This window comes from Malurus melanocephalus, unplaced genomic scaffold, assembly GCF_030028575.1.
Source record: "Malurus melanocephalus ecotype Western Australia unplaced genomic scaffold, MMel_1.1 scaffold_1021, whole genome shotgun sequence".
In the NCBI taxonomy this organism is placed as follows: Eukaryota; Metazoa; Chordata; class Aves; order Passeriformes; family Maluridae; genus Malurus; species Malurus melanocephalus.
In genome coordinates, this window is record NW_026624253.1 from 65031 (window position 1) to 87782 (window position 22752).

The 22752-nt window shown below is 45.5% G+C and overlaps 1 protein-coding gene across 1 annotated transcript; it reads left to right on the forward strand.

The window, feature by feature from the left end:
• Window positions 1-6: 6 nt before the first annotated feature.
• Window positions 7-19730, forward strand: LOC130585952 (myotubularin-related protein 8). Its single transcript, XM_057386640.1, has 14 exons — window positions 7-34; window positions 1530-1652; window positions 2656-2818; window positions 4980-5137; window positions 6597-6725; window positions 7971-8105; window positions 9834-9966; window positions 11561-11670; window positions 12607-12732; window positions 14242-14291; window positions 14862-15062; window positions 15451-15579; window positions 16377-16503; window positions 17286-19730. Exons 1-14 carry the CDS (start codon window positions 11-13, stop codon window positions 17514-17516), a joined length of 1839 nt encoding a protein of 612 aa, XP_057242623.1. The 5' UTR covers window positions 7-10; the 3' UTR covers window positions 17517-19730.
• The last annotated feature ends 3022 nt before the right edge of the window (window positions 19731-22752 follow it).

Here is a 22752-nt window from a genome sequence, read left to right on the forward strand (position 1 = left end):
CCGGGCGGTCATGGAGCACATCAGCACCCCCAAGGTAACCCTGCTGGGGGTCCCGGCATTTGCTCCCTTTGTTCTCCCGCCTGGGAACGTCCCTTGCGCCTTCGGCGTTGGGGGTGGGTGGGTGGTTATAGCCGCGGGCTGAGGGTGTTCGTGGCTCCGGCGCCTGTGGGGAGGGGGATTTCAGTGCGGGGCTGATCCCAAGGGGGTTCGGGGATGATTCCGGAATATTTCCTTTCTATCAAAGCACGAGAATTCCCCTCAGTCCCAATGAGTGAAGCAAAATGTGGGGGTTTTTTTCCTATTGAATTGAGTCAAACAGGAGGTCTGAAAAGCTGTCCTAAAAGGAATTGCATTTGTTCAGGCAGCCGTTGTTAATTTAATTTTATTTTTGCTGCAGTGAGGGTTGCCRTATTTTGTTTTATTCTCCAGGATATTGGGGATGCTCCTTACCCCCTGCCCTGAGGTGCTTTGCTGGTCCTGCATGTCTGTAGTGCCCTGAAAAGGGCAATTTTATATTTAATAGTAATATTTAGTGAAAAAACACGACCTACTAAGAGGACATTGAGCCCAGGCCTCTGGGCTCCAAGTTTATTTGCTGAGATTTTCCATTATTTCCTTGAGACCAACATAAGGAAGCTCGCCTGTTCAATTCCCAGAAATAATCTGTCATTTACTGCTAAAACATTTGTTTTCATTGTCCATCCAATTATTTTTTTCTCATTATTTCTGCTCAATGRCAAAAGAAAATTTCCATCTACTTTCATTAGGCAGCAAATAGGCCAGGAGAAAATCAATCCAATGTTGTGCCATATTTTATTATGTTTGCGCCGATGTTTTTCAAAGCTGTTTTTTATTAATTATCTTGTTGTGGTTTATGAAATGCATTTGGAGGCCAGGAAGTGAGTTACAAGAAGTAGCTCCTGACAGGGAATGAGCAGTGGGAAGTCAGCCTGGAGAGGACTGTTYCTTCCAGAGCAGCATGCTGGTGACCCTGAGCGCAGACAAGGCTTTCCTTTGCAGTTCTTTGTCTTGTTATTTCTGCAGCCTTGCACAGTGACAAACAAACAGGGATCATCTTGGCTGCAAATCCAGTAATCCTGTTAGGATTTTCTGCTGCTGAACCTTSGCTGTTTGCTTAACCTTTATGGCTTTAATTCATGGAGAAATAATTTGAGTTTATGGTGTGAAGCTGGGTTGGTGTTGCAGGAGGGGACTTGAATTCTTGTTTTTTTCTGTCATGCTTCATGAGCTGTGTGTTAGAAGTTGAATGAATGGAGTTCAACAGGTGCTTAAGTACTTTGTCCATCCAAGTTGGCCTTGAAGGAATTTCTGCATGGAAAGGGTGGTCAGGCATTGGCAGGGGCTGCTAGGGAGGTTTGGAGTCCCCATCCCTGGAGGTGTCCAAGGAACACCGGGACATGAGCTGGGTGACCAGTCAGGGATTGGGCACAGGTTGGACTTGATGATCCTGGAGGGCTTTTCCAGCTTCAGGGATTCTGTAGCATTTTCATCCTGTGTTCCTACTGCAGGTTGAAAATGTGAAGCTGCTGGATCGCTACGCRAACAGGAAGGCAGCGACTGGGACCTTGTACCTGACAGCCACCCACCTGATCTACGTGGATGCATCTGCTGAAGTCAGGAAGGAAACATGGGTATGGAGTGGTAGAAACATGCCTGGAAAAGTTCCTTTGTATCACAGGATGGTTTGGGGTGGGAGGGAYTTGAAGGATCATTCCATTCCACCTCTGGTATTTCCTTAAAGCTCAGTTCTTCTTTCTTTTCATAGAATCATCTTGGAATCCCAGAAGGGTTTGGGTTGGAAGGGACCTCAAAGATATCTCATTCSACCCCCTGCCATGGCAGGGACACCTCCCACTGTCCCAGGCYGCTCCCAGCCCCAATGTCCAGCCTGGCCTTGGACACTKCCAGRGATCCAGGGGCAGCCACAGCTTCTCTGGGCACCCTGTGCCAGGGCCTGCCCACCCTCCCAGGGAACAATTCCTTCCCAWCCATCCCTGTCCTCTGGCASTRGGAAGCCATTTCCCCTTCTGGAAGTTGCTGCTCTCCTTTTCAAAATCAACAGGTGTGGGAATTCCAAAGCTGTAGTGATTTTGATACCATTTTTATACCAARTGCTTCAGAGAGACATCTGGTTTGGAAGGAAATGAGCACATTGGTAAYGTGAGTTTATAGAGTTTGCTCATGGAATTAGTGTCAGTTCAAGGAATGCAGAAATTTGTGTAATTTCCTATCTCAAACTCAGTGTACAAAATCACTCAACGTGAATTTGCAGCTTTCAGAAGTGCAGACTTAGCACTGAAATGARCTTATTAATTCTAAGGTGAAATGTGAGTGACAGAATATATTTCAGATGGGGGTGGAAGGAAAGCAAAGTGCATCAGGTAAACTGGGCTGCACATCTGTCTTTGAAAGTAATTTATGTACTTCTGTGTTTTTTCAGTCCTGCGCTAGTTCCCTGGGTTTTGGGTGCAGTTTGTTATGTTTGATAAGTATCACATTTGATAAATAGCTCATTTTCTKCTGCTCCTTGGGTACAGGAAGCATAAATAGCTGATTGTATTACCAAAATTCCATATCTGCTTGTACTGCTCACAGCTTTATCAGTGACAATGATATTTATTTCATGTCTTGCAGATTCTCCATCACCACATCTCCAGTGTGGAGAAGCTGCCCCTGACCACGGCTGGGTACCCTCTGCTCATCCACTGCAAGAATTTCCACGTGGCTCACTTTGTGATTGGGCAGGAGAGGGACTGCCACGATGTGTTCACCTCCCTTCTCAAGCTCTCCCAGCCAGGTACTGGGGATAGAAATCTCTTCTGGGAATGTTTGGAATGCTGTGAGCTGAGCCCTGGGAAAGCTGTGCTGCCCTGTGGTTGAGGTTGGGAGGGAGGATATGGGATCAGAAGCAGCTTCCACCATCAGACGTGATGGGAGGGCTCAGGAGGCTGAGCTCTGTGGGGCAGGACATTTRCTTCCAAACTAAACCCAATCTTGGGAGCTGACAGGAAAGGTGGAGAGAAACTGTTTATGGGAGCCTGGAGTCACAGGACAAGGGAGAATGGCTTCCCAGTGCCGGAGGGCAGGGATAGATGGGGTATTGGGAAGGAATCCTTCCCTGTGASGGTGGGGAGGCCCTGGCACAGGGTGCCCAGGGAAGCTGTGGCTGCCCCTTGTTTCCATGGCAGTGTCCAAGGCCAGGCTGGACATTGGGGCTGGGAGCAGCCTGGGAGAATGGAAGGTGTCCCTGCCCATGGCTGGGGTGGCACTGGATGAGCTCTTCTAACCCAAACCTTTCTGTGATTCTGTGACTCTCTGGCAGTGASAATGAGGTGATCTCCCATGAGGAACTTCTGGAGAGCTGTGCAAAGTTCATGTCTCAAATCTGGCCACCGTTGCTCACTTGTGTCACCCAGCTGTTGGCTTTGTGCAGTTCAGCCCTTTCCAGCTGATCCAGGCATTCCCAGAATTCTGGAATCCCACAAATTGGCATCTTAGCTCTGTTTCCACTCACATGTTTAGGCTGCTCTGTTTGTTCAGTTGTGGAGGAAGGCTGTGCTTCACCCTGTGCTGACTTGGAGTCACTCTCAGGGTGTGAGCCAAACACCCTCAAAAGCCTGTGATCTCTCCTAGCTCCAGCTTTTTATCCCAGCATGGATGAACCTTCAGGCTCTTCTTGCAGGACAACATTCCACYGAATTCCTGCCTGGCTCCTGCCTGTAGCAGCCTCTGCTTTTGGGGTGCTAGAACCAGTATTTGCAGTTGTGTTCTTATAAGGATGTCATTTGTAACTGCAGTTTGTGATGGTGTYACCAGGCTGAGGGAGGGGAATTAACGACAGCTCCTTGCTGGCCTTCTCCCAGGACTGGGCTGGAAATCCTGGAGGAGAAATGGGGTTTGCTGAGTTTGGAGATTTGTAATTRTCTATTCCCAGCATCCCCCTTGTGCTCTTTGGAGTTTCCTTAGTTCTGAAGTTCTCACTTGATGCTGTAGCTGGCAGTTTGTGTKGTTTGTGGTGTTACCATTTAAAAGCTGTCACTGCTCTTTGAGGTTTGAAAATTAAAGGTTTAGATAGTGTCTAAAGCGTGGGAGGTGTCACTACAGGGGCTCACACCAGCTTCCTTTGTTCTCTGCTTAACTCTGTAAATGCTGCAGCTTTTCTTCTACTTCTGGATTTCAACAGTGCCTTTTTTTTTTTTTTCCATTTTTTAATGACTCTATGTGTGTTCCCTTCACGGATTTTTGGCASAGCACATCATTATTGATGATGTACACACGTGGAATGGAAAGCTTTGGGTCACCTGCCCAGTAACCAGCTGCTTTATCTGCCTCTGACAGGTTTCCCTCTGTCTCTRGAGCTGCCTGGGGAATCAGCTGCATGAGTTATTGGATGGATTTGCATTTTGTGAAGAGAGGGAAGGAGATTGGGATGGTAAATGGGCATTTGTCAGAGCCAGCCTGAAGCCTTTGCTGGGCTCACTGCAATATTCCAGACATCCCTCAAATTTTCCAGGCTCAGAATTTGTTGTTGAGCAATGACCTTATAGGTGTGCAGGAGCTGGTGTCTGAACTCCTCACAGAACACGGATATTTTAATCCATGTTTTCATGTGTGAATTAATGGTTATGATATAAATCTCATTGAACATGCTTATTGCAGTGAATTTAGGAGGAAATAGTTTATTCAGGAAAAATTTCTTCTTCCAGGTTGGGCTAAAACTTTGTTAGAATTAGTGTATCTCCCTGCATGTGGGAACTGAGAATTGGAAGTTTCTGAGGATTTCAGGATGAATTGTCAGCACTTGGTACTAACCCAACCAAAACCCTATTAAATRTGAGGTTGAGAAGTTTTAAATACCTCAAATATTCCTCTGTAGCACTCAATTATTGATTTTCAGAAGTTTTGGCCTCTCTGGATGTCTTTGCATCTCTAACATTCATTTTTTTCTTTCTCGTCAGTGAAACCCGAAGAACTTTATGCTTTCTCTTACAATCCTAAAATGTCCAAAGAGAACCGGGAAATCGGATGGAAACTGATTGATTTGAAACTGGATTACCAGCGCATGGGAATTCCCAAYGACTACTGGGAAATAACGGACATTAACAAGGACTATGAGGTAATTCCTGCCCAAACGAGCCATTTCATGCACTATCTCCTTGCTGTTATTAATGACAGCCCTGCTGCTGCCTCAGGGGAGGAAGGAGCTCACTTGGTTTGAGTTAAAGCACATGATCTTTGTGTGGAATTGCAGATAATGATGCTCCAGGAGAGTTGCAGAGGCACCTTGTTGTGCTTTGATCCCCCTGACAGGGAACCAGAGCCTTGTTTTGCTGCAGAAATGTCAAACCATCTGTTAGGCAAAGTCTCAAGTACCCTTGGCTGCTTTTGGTCTTTGCAAAGTCTGTTCCACCTGGCTGGTGACAGATGTGGGGGAGAGAAGGAAATGGCAGCAGTTTGGATTGGTGGGGAGTGAGGCAGAGTGGAGAGGGACTAGGGAAGGAAGGAAGGAAGGAAGGAAAAAACAGCAGTGGGAAACAGACCTTTCTTTGCTTCCTCAGTTGGATCTTCTGCTGTCTCAGGGCTCTCCGTCATTTCAATCTGAACTGGCTGCTGCTGTTATTTTCCCTGAAAGGCCGGGTGGATCTAAACAACATTAAACAAAAGCATTTGTCAGCAAGCTTGTTCAAACTCCTGCTCCACATTATTTCCACTTTTTATTTCCTCTGAGGCTCTGTACAGTCAGGCCTGACTGGTGAAAAGCTAAATCAAGCAACTCCAAGGAAGGCACCAACATATTCATAAACCTGAAACCTTCCCCTGGCTCTCCACTCCTTTCTCCTSGGGGCTTTCTTTACTTTAAGCTTTGAGTTGAAGAAAGACAAGCCTGTGCTGTCAGARGTGACTGTTGATGATACCTGCCTGTGCCTGTGGGGGCCTGGATTGAGATCTGATGTGAGAGCTGCTGTTTCCAGTAGCTGATCAGGGCACCTGAATGTGGCCATCTCAAACCATTAATCACTGTGAGGCTTTGCTTGCTAGTGCTTTAGAATTTCCTCAGGATTTCCAGCCCRTGTTTTAAAATTGTCAAGCCTGATGTAAAGCCAGATGTGGAGAGCAGCTTATGTGTGAAGTCCATGCTGAAAAGACTCCGCTTGTTTGAGGAGGATGGGTAAAGCTGCTCTCTGAGGGTGCCACCTGAGTGCTGGAAATGCCTTTTAASCTGCATAAGATTTAGAGAGAACTTTTAAAATATAGTTGTTCTAGAACTCTCTTATTGTGAGAAGGAATYSTTCCCTSKGAGGGTGGGSRGGCCCTGGCACAGGGTGCCCAGAGAAGCTGKGGCTGCCCCTGGATCCCTGGMAGKGTCYRARGCCAGGTTGGAGCACCTTGGTATAGTGGAAGGTGTCCCTGCCTATGACAGGAGRTGGAATGAGATGAGCTTTTAAAGTCCCTTCCAACCCAAACTCGCATTGTTTTCCTGAATGCCTCATAACCTAATAAGCTAAAGATAATTTTTCATTAATTTTGAAATGTTCAGTAGYAATATTTGGGTTTTTTCCTCTCTTCTCCCTCAGGTTTGCAGCACATACCCCCCTGAAATCGTAGTGCCTCGAGCTGCCACCAAGGCAGTGGTGATGGGAAGTTCCAGGTTCAGGAGCCGAGGGCGGATTCCGGTGCTTTCTTACTTGTGTAAGGAAAACAATGTAAGTGCTTCAGTGCCTGTTGCCTTGTGGGGGAGGAAGGGTTCCCCTTTCTGTCCAGTTCCCTTCTAATGAAAGAATAAGATAATTATTAGATTTGAGGCCTTTCAGAGCTGTGCTTCACTGAATGGCCTTTGTTCGGAGTCACAGAATGAGCTAAAGGCAAACACTGGGAATGCAGCAAGAGCTGTGCAAAAAGGACAAACTTTCCAAGCTTCCTGTTGGGAATTTTTTCTTAATCATCTTTTGGCAATTCCTTCTGGCGTGGGGTTTTTAATCTTCTGTTTATCTGTATTGATTAATGTTTTATCAAGTYATATGTTGACTTGGCTGAATTTTCTTAGTATTGAAGAGGAGGAACCACCCTGAAATAAATCCCCACTAGCTCAGAATATGTGAAGATTTCATTTTTTTTCCACTGAAGACCAGAATGTAAATTTGTAACTTTGCTGCCTCAGCAGTGTTTCAGATGCTGATGTTAGGAAAATTCTGTCGCAGCCAAATTGTTGTTTTCCTGAGGAAGCTTGTCTTGACCTGGGCACTGCCTGGAGTTGTGCTGGAAACTAATCAAATTTCCTTAAAATATACCCAGTGCTGCTGTCAGTGTGSAACAGCAGCAACTAATAAGGAAAACTCAAAAGAATGGTTTGGAAATAGAAAACAAATGGAAAACATGAGAAATTGCTGCCTTCCAGTACCTTCAGGAGGCTGATGGAAAGGAGGGAGAGGGATATTTATATGAGCACAGTGACAGGGCAAGRGGGAATGGTATTAAACTGCCAGAGGGCAGGGRTRGATGGGATATTGGGAAGGAATCCTTCCCTGGGAGRGTGGGGAGGCCCTGGCACAGGGTGCCCAGAGAAGCTTTGGCTGCCCCTGGATCCCTGGAGATCTCCAAGGMCAGGCTGGAGGACCCTGAGATGGTGGAAGGTGTCCCTGCCATGGCAGGGGGTGGGATGAGATATTTTTAAGGTCCCTTCCAACCCAAACCCTTCAGGGCACTGACATCCTATGAGCTGCTGACACTTGGGACAGTGACCATCAGGCAGAGCTCAGCTTGAGCCTCCTCATCCTCACCACGTCCACTTCCCAACCTTCTTGTTTTGTGAAATGACCCAGCAGCATTTCTGTGTGTCCCCCTAAGCAGCGGTTGTTCAGAAAGGGAACACAGGACAGTTCACACTGTGACCTTGGTGTTGTTTTGGGGCATGAAGGGTCTGTGAGAGGTCTGTTGTGTGTGTGTTGCAGGCTGCCCTGTGCCGCTGCAGCCAGCCCCTGGCCGGGTTCAGCGCGCGCTGCCTGGAGGACGAGCAGATGCTCCAGGCCATCCGAGAGGCCAACCCYGGCAGCCCCTTCATGTATGTTGTAGACACAAGGCCAAAGGTACCTCCACGGGGTYGGGGCTGCTTTTAAAGCTCGTTTCTGAATTAATGGTGCTGTTTCCAGTTTGTTCTGTCACAATTCTGCCAGTGCTGGGTCTGTCCTACGTCAGGGATGGGGGATCAGGCTCCTGGTTTGGGGTATAAAACTGGGATATGAAATGCTCCTGAGGATTTGGCCCTCTGGGGTATCCTGGGTTGAGGTTTGTGTTCAAGATGCCCTGATGGAGCTGGCAGTTGTGAACCTGGCTGGGACAGTGAAGGGTTTTCCTGCAGAGCCTTAAATGCGTGGAGTTGGAGAGAAGCCTCGGGATTCAGTTCCATGAGACTGAAGTGCTTTTATTGGCAAACCTGGGAGGAAGTAGGGCTGGGAAAAGCAGTCCCTCCCCTTTTTTTTGCCTTTTCAAAATAACATTCACAATGTTCTCTTGATGAAGTTTAATACAACTCAGCTCTTCTGGTTTGTAGCTGCTGTTTGGGGCTGGAACTTGAGAGCTGAGGGGTTTATGTGAGAGGATATTGAAGAAATATTTGCAAACTGAAACCTCTAATGGCTGTCACCTTGAGAAACTGAGTTTAGAAACGAATTCCAATGATTCTCTTGTAAACATATGGATTGGGAATGTTGGTGGAAGCCAATTAAAACACAAGGGTTTTCATAGCACACAATTAATTAYGCAAAGATTTAAAAGTGCTGTGATTATTTGAAAATGCAGTTTTCTGCAAATCTGCTTCACTGTTCAGATCTTGCAGTTATTTTATATAAACTACAGATTTTATTAAACCATGGCAAGGGCAAGAAAGAAAAGGTCGTTTTGGGAAATTAAGGATCTTGTTCCAGTGTGCATGCTGGCTTTTAGTAYACCATTTCCTAGAGATCCCCTATTTTGCAAAGATATATGCATTTATAGCAGGCACTGCATGTTCTTTGGGTACAGACAGCCTCCAATGTCAAAGCTGTGCCACTGAAATCCATCAAATCCATTTGGAGACAAAGGGAGAATTTATAATTTGTGACGCTTTTCCTTCTAACCCAACCTGTCACACTCTGGCAGAACTAGGGTTATTTAACAGTTCTAAAGSTGTCTGTACCATATCTGGCTGTTCTCTCCTCTCCATGGAGGTAAATCTCTCAAATTTGTATGGAGGGGTTGAGCTGCTCTGTTCTCTGTCCCCACCAAAGATGTCCTGGTAGCTCTTGAGCTGGTTTAGGGAGGATTATTAGAACAACTGGCTTCTTTTCTTCTTCTTTTCTGCAGTTGCTGTATTTTTCCTGCTCAACTTGAATGTTTCTATGTTTCCCTCAGGTGGCTTTATTTCCTCTGTGCATGTATGTCTGTGAAAAGATTGGGAATTCTCTTACTATTTCTGTACCAYCATGTATGTATGTCCCTGTTAAAAATGACTTTCCTCCTTTCGTGTGCTGCTCTGAATTTCCTTAGGGAACTTCACACTTAGGGCAGGCTCAGTATGTCTGATGGCAGCAGAAATTGGGGATTGATACTACCCAAAGTAGGGTCTTAATGAACCTCTGATTAATGAAGTGGAATAATTTTARTGAAACAACCTCTGGGAAGTGGGGAAGAACAGCTGAGCAACAGCTTTGTCCAGTACATTTTCTGGTAGATTTAAAAAATAAAAAAAAATAAATACTTGCAAAACAGCTTCTCTGAATTTCGTTGTGATTTTCTCTTTCTTTTCTCTCCTGTTCCTGTTCCCTTGAATTTGTCAGTTGAATGCCATGGCCAACAGAGCTGCTGGGAAGGGCTATGAGAATGAAGATAATTATGAAAACATTCGTTTTAAATTCATTGGCATCGAGAACATCCATGTGATGAGGAGCAGCCTGCAGAAGCTGCTGGAAGGTGGGTACAGCCTTTTGGGGGGTTTGTCTTTTTTACCCCTCCTCGAGAGAGCCTTCTGCTGAATATCCAAATGCTCCATGCACAAAGTGTGTTCTGATGGAAGCAAAGCCASCATTTGGCTTTGTTTGCTGCACTGAAGTGGTTGAAAGTATTAATGCTGTTAAAATGCTTCCYTGTTTGAGATTTATTTGTCCTTATGCTTGGTTTTATAGTGGTTCAAAACTAGCAATTGGTATGAAAAATACTCCTTAATTAATGTGCCAAATTAATAGGAAAAGGTTAATGTTCCGTTTTACACCTAAGATTCTCTCATGGTTGCTTCATGACCTATTGAAAGAAAGCCAACAGAGGTTATTCAAGAAATACTTTTTGGGGTTTGCTGTATTTGGAATATTTCAGGRTTTAACAGCATTTCTGAGTTGAAATACAATTTTGGCATGATCTTCCAAAGCCTTGAATCTCATATATACATTTTTCTTTTATTTTTCATTTATTTCTGATTTCTTTAAATAAACTTCTTTATTAATGTTTTAATACATAAATATATTAAAATGCAAAGTAATTAAGCTCASTGTGATCATAGAGAAAAATGCAAARCAGGGTAAAAGAAACACCTGAGCATTGGGGATCAAGAGGGGAATCAAGCCCAGAGCTTCACTGGCATAGTTTTGGAGGAGTTCCATAAAGGTGCTGACAGAGCTTGGATCAAACCCTCACTCTGCTCTGTGGTTTCCAGCCCTGCTGGTATTCCTTGTGCTGGTATTCCTTGTGCTGATATTCCTTGTGCTGATGTGGAATGGGGCAGAGGAGATGCTGCAAATCCTTCTGCTTGGTGCCTGTACTTTGTTTTCTATGATGCAGTTCAGGTGCTGTCATCCARAATTGGAGTTTAATATTTTAGTGACCACCACAGTGCTGACCTTGCTTCAAAARAGTTGAGTAATTGATGCTCCCAGGTGGTCCTGCAGGATCCATGGTGACTTTAGACCAAAATCGGGCTGTTCCCATCCAAARGAGTGGCCTGATCACAACTCTGAGTCCTCAATTGCCTCTTCCTGGCAGATTTGTTTGGTGGTGGAAGAAGAGGCAGRATAAATACTTGTTTGCTCCCATGTTCTCCTCCAACAGCAATAAAATCTCATTCACTGGGGCTTATGGACTCTTTCTGAACTTTATTACTCTCAGTATTTTCTGTGCTGCGTTTCATTAGAGCAGTTGAGTTGCCTTCAAGGTTARACTTGTTATTTCTGTCTCTAAATTAGAGAGAAAAATAACTTCACATCCCTGTGAAGTGAGTGAGTGGTTGTAGATGTGATGGTGATTTAGAGTGAAGCAACAGCTCACTGTTGGAAAAAACACAGCTGAATAAATAATGAGTTACCCTTTAAACAAAGAGCTGGAGGAAATTTCCAGAGCCTCAAGTTCTCCCACAACCAGCAATTTTTTAGTTATGAATTTTAACCATGCAACCAGTATTTTGTGTCCTTTAGACAGGATATTGCTTCAAGCACTTAAAATTTTAGGAGAGGTAATGAGGAGSTGCCAGAGATGTGGTTCCTGGGTTATCAGCTCATTCCTCTGTGTCTGTTCCCAGTGTGTGAGATGAAGTCCCCCTCCATGAGTGATTTCCTCACGGGGCTGGAGAACTCRGGCTGGTTACGGCACATCAAGGCTGTGATGGATGCTGGGGTCTTCCTGGCCAAGGTAAAGCTGCTCTCCAGCTGCAGGGGAATTCAGAAATGCCTCCTGGTGTGTTAGGGACTGCTGCAAGGCTGGGAAGCTGTTTCTGGGGAGAAGGTGATGTCCAGGTTGGTCTCAGCTCTCCAAAAATGTTGGAGAACGTAAGTGGGTCCTTCAGCTGCTGTGACAKTGGAGGGGTTGGTATCTTGTCATTTGTCCTGTATTGTGACAGAGCTTTATTAAAGCTCATTTGAAACACATAAAGTCACAGAGTGTGAATAAATGACCTTTGTAAGCATTTCTGTATAGCAGGGCAAACAGCTCCTGACCCTGTGCTTGTTATTCATCCACTACTCTGCTTTAGTTGAGGGATTGTTTGGAGCAGTTGGTTTTCCCCTGGTTTTATGTGATGTGTACAAGTAATTTGGATTATTCGACACAGTCCACATTTCTGTGGCTTTGTGGATCAGGCAGAAGGAGGAGAGTCACTAAGGAATAGTAAAGGGYGTGTGGGAAATATGTGGTGAGAGTAGTGAGTCGTAAGTTTTGGTTTTCTCTCTCAGTTTCCCCATGTGAAACTCCTCTGTTCTCCCCCTAAACTTTTCTGTTTCTCTTCTGCCCTAAAGGGCAAAAGATGATGGGATGGGGGGAAGTTGGGWTCAATTCTTCTATTTATCCTAAAGTTCCTAATTCCTGGGTGTCCAACTATTATTCTTTACTCATCCACCAGATTTTTCCTCAGAGGAAGAGCCTGGGAATCCTTGGCCTTCCAGAGGGATTTGAGATCCCAGGGGCAGTTTCTTACCAGCCTGCTGMAGCACTTTGTTCTAGCTGGGACTTCTCTTGATGGAATGGTGCATTTCCATGGGCCAGATGAGAGATACCAAATAATCCCCTGGGGTTTGAGGTGGATGCAGGTGGAGGGACAGCATTTAACTGAGCACTGTGTGTCCCTGGCAGGCTGTGAGGGAGGAGAGGGCCAGCGTGCTGGTGCACTGCTCCGACGGCTGGGACCGCACGGCCCAGGTCTGCTCCCTGGCCAGCCTCCTCCTGGACCCCTTCTACAGGACCTTCAAAGGCTTCATGGTAAGGACAAGCTGGAATTCCCCTGGAAACAAGCCCTAATGTGTGGTTGAGGCCATTTCCTGGGATGAGCACTAGGTGACCTATATAAAGCAGCTTGGAATCTGTAACGAGCTGTAATTGCTCCGAACAGCACAGCAGCAGCCGATTGACAGTTCCCAAATCCTTGTTTCCTGCCATGCCTATATGGGAGCCACTAATGAGAGATTTCAGGAAGAGATGCAGCTCTGGCAGCAATCCACCAAAAACTGGTGGAGTTTGTCMTGGAGTTCTCTTATCAGCTGGGATTGGAAATTGGGTGAATTCAGCCATGCACAGAACAATCAAATCTGCATCATCTCACATCTATTTTAAGCCATTTCACTTTAATTTGGCTGTTTTCACCTAGTGCAGGCTTTTTCTTAATTTGCAGCCATGCCTGCGTGAGTTCAGGGCAGTCTGTGATGTTTCTTTCCAGTCATSTCTTGTTAAATACCTGCAGAGCTGCTGTGTCTCAGGAGAGTTCCCTGTGAGAATCCCTGAAATCAGAACAATGCAGATTTTGCCTTTCAGTGCCAGAACTGTTTCCTTGCATTCCATCCTAGTTTTATTGTCACTGTCTTTGTTTCTGGATTATACTGCAGCCTTTTAACAGTTAAAGTTCCATCAGCACATGAAGCATCTGCCCAGGCTTTGTCTCTRAACAATTCTGCATGAGCTGAGAGCTGGGATTTTCCTTGGGAGCAGGAGCAATGACACACAGACACATCCTTGTCTGTCCTCTGAGACAATGGTTTGTCAGCCACAAGTCCTCTGACRGGTTATTCCTAAATGAATTCGTCATTTAGGAGTGCAAGTAATGGAGCAATATAAATTTTAAAAGCAATATAAATTAGGTTTTCTATGAACCCTGTCATGAGTTTCTGCCTTCCTTTCCTTAATCYGGATCATGATACCAGGAATTATCTTAAGATATGATCCAGCACAGTAAAAATGGATGCAATAATCAGTCATGTGGTTCCTTGTGAGACATCTGTAGGGRAAACACTGCTTCTTTCTTATTTCCTATAACTATAGGGATCTGTTTAAAAGAAAAAATGCCATATAGTTCTGATTTCATCCTCAGCTCCTCAATACACAGCTGTATTGTRCTTCTTACGTATTCTTATTTGTGTGTTAAACATTTTATTCCATTTACTGAATATCACAATATTTTTTCCAAATTAAATAGCAAAGTGTAATATTAAGCTGTTAATTCTTTGAGCTCAATGTATTTATATATTATGATTTTAACAACATAGTTACTCCCTGAAAATGATACYTTTGAAATGAGTTCTGATTCCAGCAGTGCTATTGCCTTGGTAACTGGGTAATCTATAAATCACAATTCCTGCTTCCATTGATTTCTGGGGATGTGTTTAAAGCAATAGGGGCAGCAGGCTGTCAGCTTTTTAAGCTTCAACATCAAAGGCTTCATTTTGCTTTTTTAACCAAAGTAATGCTCTTTCCTTAATCCCTGTTTTGAACCTGCAGGTCCTGATAGAAAAGGAGTGGATTGCAATGGGCCACAAGTTCTCACACAGGTGAGAGGAGCACGTTCCCTTTTGGAAGTGACTGTGAAACCAAAACTGTTTTCAGGTTTAGGGGTTCCCGTGACAAATTGAAATGAAAAGGAGAAAACATTTGGAAAATGCTGGTTTTGATGACTTAAAGTCAGGATCTGCTAAGGCTTTTCATCGTTCTGTTTTTATTGCTTTACAAAATGATAGTTTGAATTCTGGGTGTTTTCCTACCTGCAAAATTGTATTATYTGAGGAGTTCTAATCATGGAATCACAGAATCKTTMAGGTTGGAAAAGGCTTCCAAGATCATTCCAACACCACCACTAACCCAGGTCCCCAAGTGCCACATCCACACATTTCTTKAACACTTCCATGGTGACCYCACCCTGGGGTTCCATCCCTAATGCTCCAACAAGACCTGTTAATTCTCTTGCAATCATCTCCTGGAAGAAGATCTCAGCCACTTTTTCAAGACTTCCCAAATTCAAAACATTAACTTGACCTGGAAGAAAACTTCCACCTGTTTAATGGTGAGGGGATGTTTTGTGTTGGRTGCCAGAGGATTTAACCCTGTTTTTTGCATCTCTCCAGGTGTGGCCACCTGGATGGGGACCCCAAAGAAGTGTCCCCTGTGTTCACCCAGTTTGTGGAGTGTGTGTGGCAGCTCATGCAGCAGTTCCCCTGCTCCTTCGAGTTCAACGAGCGCTTCCTGCTGGAAATCCAYGACCATGTCTATTCCTGCCAGTTTGGCAACTTCCTGGGCACCTGCCACAAGGAGCGCGAGGAGCTCAGGTGAGCTGGGGTTTGGGGAGCCACCAGGCCAGAAATCACCTGCAATGTCAGAAAARGGGCAGGTTCTGTGGGGTTTATGGAATTGGAAATTAGGGTAACATTGTCTTGATTGATCGTTGTATTCTACAATGTGAGAAAAGAATAAATTGATTATATCCCAAGAGAAGCTGGTTTMGTTTGGATCCCAGTAATAACTTGCAGATTTCCTTTCTGGACAGGATAGTGTCCATTTTAATTCCTCAGTGATGTATCTTGTGTGTATGAAATCAATCAGATCCAGCATAAAAATAATTCTTAGCTCCCTTAATCGAATTCTGCTCCAAACAGCTGCAGTTATCAATGCACTTGCTGCTTCTTTTAGTGATCAGATGTTCYTTGTACTTGACAGAATCTTTGAGAAGACCCATTCTCTGTGGCCTTTCCTCTTACAGAGAAAGCAGGAGTTGAGAAATCCTTTGTACAGAGGATTCACAGCTTAYAAAGAGCTCCAACCAAACACTCTACCTTTCAGTTTCCAGTAAGTTGCTCAGTTAAGAAGGGGAAGGATGGCGATTTTTCTTTCATTGTAATGTAGATTGATAACTCGAGTTTAATTCAAATAARTTTGCACTGATTAGCTTGTTTATTTTACCTTTCCCCTCCATTCTTCTGCCATAAACTGAGACGAGCAGTGCAAAGGTTAAATAAATTCAGCTGCTGTAATTTAAAATAATAYTTTTAATTCGGTGTTGAGAAAGAGGGTGGAGTAAGGCAAGGAAAAGCAGAACTTSAACAGAACCACACACAACCCCCTGACTGCTTGCTCTGTCACATTYAAGTGTTTGAAAAAGTTCCTCTTTTCCTCCCTTTTAATGTATATTAAGGAAGYCTTTCAAGCAGGAATTTTGGCACCCCAGTTCAGGGCTTTTCCCAGAGGAGGTTCTGGTTGCCAGGTCTGTTCCATTGCCCAGGGTGTTCCAACAGATCTGGGGAATTTTGTTTTGTTTCTGCCTCACTCCTGGGCCCTGCTGAGAGGGAGGRGGGATGAAAATGTGCAAGTAAAAGTTGGGAGGTTGGACAAACCAAGGGCTGGAGTATGAGCTGGAAGATGGAAATCAGTTATTAAAGTGTATTTTCATCCTACTCTAATATCTRCTGCCAGGTGTTTTAACGTGAAGGAAATTTGCACATTGCTACTGAATTTTATAATCCRAGGYKKKGSMRKWTTTTWWAATCAATTCCTTATCTCAATTTATTGAAAATATTAACCAGCATCTAGTTTGTTGGCAGCAGCATACCCCTGAGCCTAATTCCCATTTTTCCCCTGTTGCTGAGGTTCTGGTGTGGGATGTACAATCGCTTCGACAAGGGGATGCACCCAAAGCAGTGYGTGCTGGATAAGCTGCTGAGCTGCATGAGCCAGAAGGTGACACTGGAGGACAACGCATCYGAGCTGGAAAACGTGAGGCACAAAGGGGTTCACAGCACCTGCTGGGTTGGGAAAGTGTAACTGGGATCAAACGTTGGCACTGGAAAGTTGTTCCAACCAGCCGGTCAGAGTGAGGGGGTAAACRACAAAGCTCTGCTTGCAGTGAGTGTTAACAACCCCAAACATTGCCAAACAAATTAAAATACAGAATCTGAAATGCACCAGTGAGAACACTGTTAGTGTCCTTTGCTAGGTCACTGTGAATGCTGAAATCTTCAGCTTTATTAATTAAACACGAGGTTTGTATTGGACATGAGAGGATCTGTGTCCAGGTGTTTCTGAAGTTTGTTTTGGACATGGCTGGATCTGTGTCCARGTRYTTCTGATGTTTTGGACATGGCTGGATCTGTGTCCAGGTRYTTCTGATGTTTTGGACRTGGCTGGATCTGTGTCCAGGTGTTTCTGATGTTTTGGACATGGCTGGATCTGTGTCCAGGTGTTTCTGATGTTTTGGACATGGCTGGATCTGTGTCCAGGTATTTCTGATGTTTTGGACGTGGCTGGATCTGTGTCCAGGTATTTCTGATGTTTTGGACGTGGCTGGATCTGTGTCCAGGTATTTCTGATGTTTTGGACATGGTTTGATCTGTGTCCAGGTGTTTCTGATGTTTTTTTTTGGACATGGCTGGATCTGTGTCCAGGTACTTCAGTGCTGGAATGCAGAGCTGGCAGAGGGGCCCTGGCACAGATGAGTTTTGTCCATCTCTGCCATCTGACTGTTAATGATTTGGTTTTATGCCTTTCTGTTTGTGCAGAAACTGCCTTTCTTCGATGGCCCCTTGCCCAGTGAAGGCTGCTCCTCATCTAAGGCAGGACCTGCTGCTGCCAAAGGCCCTCGCCAGGACTGTGGAGAGGGAGCAGCTCCTGGGCTGAGCAATGGCCCCTCCCTGGGGCACCAGAAGCACAAGGAGAGCCCATCCCAGCACCGGGATCTGCACAAGCTCGACACCTCTGCAGAGGATGGGAAGGCTCAGCACCAGGGATGAGCTCTGGGAATTGCTGGCTGAAGCTCTGGTGGGAGCTGCTGCAGCCCCCGTTTGCAGCTGGGTGTGAGTAGGGGTGTGCAGAGCTGGGGGAGCAGGCTGCCTTGGGGACACATCTCCTGCAGCTCAGACGATGCAGAGCTGCCCGGGGGGCTGCCTGGCATTCTGTGAACCTGGGGCTTTCCGTGGGAACACGTGTATTTCTGAGGTGCATGGCTGGAAGAAATCTTGGCCAATTCCACGAGGAGTTGGGCAGTGTTTGTAACTGCAGGGGGAAGGATGCAAATCCCTCTGTTCTCAGTAGTGGTCCAAGGTCATCTTAAAACGAGAAAAAAGTCCAGCCCATCTTCAAATGATAAAAAAAAACCCCTGAACCTTTCTTAGCTGTGAATGAATCTCTGCATGGACCCTTGCCTTGTAGCAGAACTGATCCATGTTTTGTCTCCTATGCATATTTGTTACACAAAACCAAACCCCTGTGCCTTTTCTGAGACTGTGTCAGTGTCCAGCCGGGCCATTGCTGTTTGTGCTGTTGGAGTTTGGAGTGTAGTGTTGAGTCCTCTCTGTAGTCYGTGTTTTTGAGGAGGTTTTCACCCGCTGCAGCTTCTCCAGGGTTTTTGCTGACCCCCTGAGTTCAGTAGCTTCTTTCCAAGCTGACCTCTTGAAGAATGAGCTTTTATGGACCTCCTTTACTGATGGTAGTGCAGCAAGTCACAGAGCCAGCCTGGAACACATGGATTTGGGATAAGAGGGAGGATTAGAAAATTTGGGATAAGAGGGAGGATTAGAAATGAGGAAAGACAGGAGAACATTTATGTGCTACTTTTCTCTCTTATTTTATGATCTTGGTTAATCTGAAGCAAGAGCGTAACTCTGTTCTAAGCTGAAATCACTGATGAGGCAGCAGTTACAGATGGGCTGTGCTCTGTTACTGAAATGGGGCCTAAAATGATTAAATCATTTGCTGAGTGATTCTAAGGAATGTTCAGATTCCTGGAACTAGAGATGCTTTGTCTGTCTCATGAACAGTATCTCTCATGGCAATGAACTGTGTAAGAAACAAAGCAGAAGCAAGGATTTCCCTCCCCAGGGACTGGGTGTCACAAATRAGTGTTTGAAGGTCATCCAGAGAATCCTTGGGAGAGGCAGCAGCAGCAAAAGCAGATTTCATATAAAAAACTGGCCAAATTCATTGGCAGGGCTCACTCTGTTACTTATTAGCTGGTTAAAGCACACAGAGAAAATGAAATTAAAAAGTGAAGCAATCTAAAACTGAAATCAACCAGTGTGCAGGCTGGGGATGGAAAAAGGGTCAGGATGAAAAGGAATAAAGGAGACCCACGAGGTGCAGAGTGSATCAACCTGCCAAACTGAGCCCTTGAAATACCAAGAGTTGAGGCCTAAGGGTTTCCTAGAATCAGAGAATCAGCAGCAGCAGTTAAGCTTAACAGCAATGAATCAATAGGGAAGGAATGGAACAAGGGTTCCAGCACAACAGGAACTCCATTAGAGGCTGAACTTACACATCTAAAGTACTCCAGAATTCAGGAGAGCAGCATGCCTGGCCCATTGGCTCTGGCACAGCCCTAAGGAGCAGGTCCAGGTGTGTCCCTGGGAAAAATTCCCTTCCAGCTCCCTGTTTACAGAGCCGTGAGAGAGTTTGTTTTAGTCAGACCCATTTTCCAGCCTGGCTGTAATTTGGGTCAGTATCWTCCTTGGAAAGGTCAATAACAAAAATGTTCCCCTTGGCTTGTTACTAAGGCAAGAAAAAAACGATTGTAGAGCTACTGGTGTAAGGCAGGAGTTTGATCTCCAGTCCTGGCAGCAGCCAGTGTTCCTGATAAGCTCCTGGGTGCTGCTTATCAAGGCCATTTCTGAGCTCATGGTGTGGCCCGGGGGGTTGGATATTCCAAACCACACCCCGAAAGCTGCGCCACTGTCCTTGCTCTGTGCAGGATTGCACAGAACATCCCCCGTGCAGCTTTGTTCAGGATGCTTCTCTGCTCTCTTTTCAATCTGTTGTTTAAATTGAGTGCTGCCATGAAGTTTTCAAATCAGTTTTTCTCCTTTATAAAGTTTGGAAGCCAACTGCAAATATTTGAGTTTCCCAGTCTCCAGGAGAAGCAGAACCATTCCATTGTAAAACCAGAAAATGCAATAGCTGTGCTTCTAATCCGTGGTGAAATCACTGGGTAGCTCCAGTATCCAAAAACCAACCAAAACTCATTTGGAACTGGGAGGGAGGAGGGATCTGGTTTGCTGCTCATTTGGCTCATTTTGGGTAAGAAAATATCTATTTTATTAGCACATCAAAAGACCCGAGGGAAAGCAGAACATGGAGTTTCTCCATTGCCTGGAATGGCAAAGAGGAAGCTTTTTAATATTGATGGTTTGTCATTCTTAAATAGAGTTGTTGTGAAGGAAGCAGTGGGAGCTACGAGGGGTGATTGATTAAAAATCAATTTTCTGATTGTTTGGAATACTGACCCAGGTGATTGATGAATCAGCCCTGTCCTTCCTTTCCAAGGGGTGGAGGGTAACATCCCCAAATTCTGAGAGAAAATGAGACGTAAGACCAAGACAGGCACTTTTTAGGACCAATTGTTCTATGGATCATCAGTTCTTTTAATACCTTTAATATATTCTCTAATTTTCATTAGAGATACAGAACTGAAGAGGATTTTGACTGACTGCTGAAGGATTTAAACATGCCAGGGTTAATTATTGTRTAAATCCAGCTTTGCAGAAGGCTTCTGTAAATGTTTAGATGTTGCCTTGTCTTTGGAATGGCCATGGGARGAGCTTAATAATCTTCCCTTATTCCTGAAACTGCTATTTCCACAAGGCTCCAGCGTTCCTCCACATGTGTGTAACCACCACCAGGTTACTCAGAAACTGAAAGCAGTGTAAGCTTGGAGCAATCTCGYTGCTTTTAACCCCAGTGACAAAACAATGGGTGGCAAAACAGAGCCAGACCCCAAAATTGATGTCTCTGTGACCCTCTTGCATTCCATGTGTGCAGGCTCAGGCAAAGTTTCATGCTGGTGCTGTAATACAGGAGCTGGAGATGATTCCRGGGTTTCTTCCCTTTCCACGAGCTCAGAATTTGAGAATCAATGAACAAGAAGCTGTTTGGGTTTGATAGCACCTCTGGGTTGTTTGAAGAGCAAAAATGAGGAGCTGTTCATGGCACTGCGGTGTCCTGAGCTCAGGTGGGATCTGCTTCCCAGAAAAGCTGCATTCCCTGCTCCTGGAGTGTCCTGGCAGCAGGGACTGGATTCTCTGCTCCTGGGAGGAATGGAGGAGCTGTTATTTGGCAATCTGCTGTTGTTACTGCAACTTGTTATTCCTAGGGGAGCATCCCTGCTTTGTGAAGTCACAAATCTTGCTTTTATTCTGACCTATCAAGTGAGCAGTGCAGCTTCTTTCCGTTTGGATTCTGTGACTGGGGGAACTGGGAGGGAGGAGGGATCTGGTTTGCTGCAAATGGGATCTGGTTGTGTAAAACTCTCCCTTTTGTGGAGCTCCTCCTGCTTCTCCAGGACATTCTGTGGCTTTACCAGGACATTCCATGGCTTCCTGCCTGCCCCCAGTGTCTCCTGTGCTACAGCCAGGTGTAACCTTAGAGTGGGCCTGTCATATYCTGTGTTAAACTCCTCCTCTGAAGCACAAGAGGGACTGGTGGAGCTTCATTTGAAATGGCTTTAAAGTGAACTTCATTCTGGTGGCTTCTTAAGTTGGGTTTTCCTTTGCAGTCCTCACSTGTGGGAGAGAAAATCCAATTGGTGCTGTTTGCTCTGCAGGGAAAAAGGGAAAGAATTGGGTTGTTCATAGATTGTGCTCTTCATGGCCTCTTCAGGGATGAGAAAAAGCAGTTTGTGAAAGCTTTTAGGTCTGATTTACTCCTGCTCYGTTCCTATGCTTAGTGATTGCCTTTCCATGTTAATTCCTTGGAATAAAAATCTACCTGCTCTGTTCCACAGAGCCTCCCTGACTGGGATGGAGAAGGAGATGGGCTTGGAGGGAGCTGGGAAGCTTTGAGAAGCTTCAGGAAGCTTCTCAAGCTGTGGAGAGTGGGGTTTGTCAGCAGTTGAAGGTGCAGAGAGCTCCACAGGATCTCCAGGTGCCACTCTGGGGCTCCAAGTGGGAATGCTGGTGTTGAGGAGCCCTGGGGCTGCTATTTCCATCAGCCCCAAAGCTGAAGCACCCCAGGAAAAACATTGGGAAGGGAAGAGCTCCTGTTGCAGGCACTGGTGCCCTGCAGCTCCTGGCACACTTGGCCTTGGGCAGCCTTCATCCCCAGAGCAATTTCTTTGCCCAATGTGGTGCTGGATATCTGGGAGTGACCAGGAGAATTCCAGATGTGTTTTCCTCCCATCCCCTCCACTCTGTGCTGAGGGCTGGGGTTGTTGTTATAGGGACCTCTCCCAGTAATTCCTGGTTTCCATCCATTCCTGATGCACATTCTGGGGGGGAAGAACCTGCTCTGACTGTTTATGTTTTAATTATCACCCAGCTCTTGATTAATGAGCTGAGGAGGCAGCTGATGCTTGGGACCAGGTAGCCAGGTGGGGCCATTCGTTAGGACAGGTTTGCTAATGACATTAATTAATGTGTCCCCCTAACACTGGGAGCTGCAGGAGCAGGGCAGGGCCCAGGGCTTGTGGGATCTCTCTTTTCCCATCATTTCTCTGAATTTCCATCTATTGAATGTAGCAGGTCCTACTGGAGTAACTCAGCACTGGATCCCATCCCACAGCTGGATTTCCTTGTCATCCCCACCCTGATCCTTGTAGGAATGTCCCCAAAGCTGTGTGTGCTGCTGCCTGGGAATGTCCCTGTTGCTGTTTGTGTCTKTGTCACTGGTGAGGGATATTTGTGGGGGATGAACCCCAGTTTGGGACAGGCCCCAAGGGCTCTGTGGGTCCGTTCAGTTCCTGCACTGCTTGAACCCGACCTTGGCTAGAGGAGAATTGTGTCCTTTCTCAGAGTGTTTGTCCCATGGAGTCTCACTTGTATTACAGGAATTTTTATTCCCTACAAAAATAAACACCTTGCCTTTTTAAAGGAAGTGGCTGCTCTGTTTATTGGGTAATTAACTCACAACTTCACACTGGAAAGGTGAAGGCAAGTAAAGGATCCTGATTAATAAAGAGAGGGTRGAGCCACTTCCCCTCTACAGAACAGAAACTGGGTGATCCCCTTGGTTTGGGGGGAATGGGGGTGCAGGGGCTTAAAA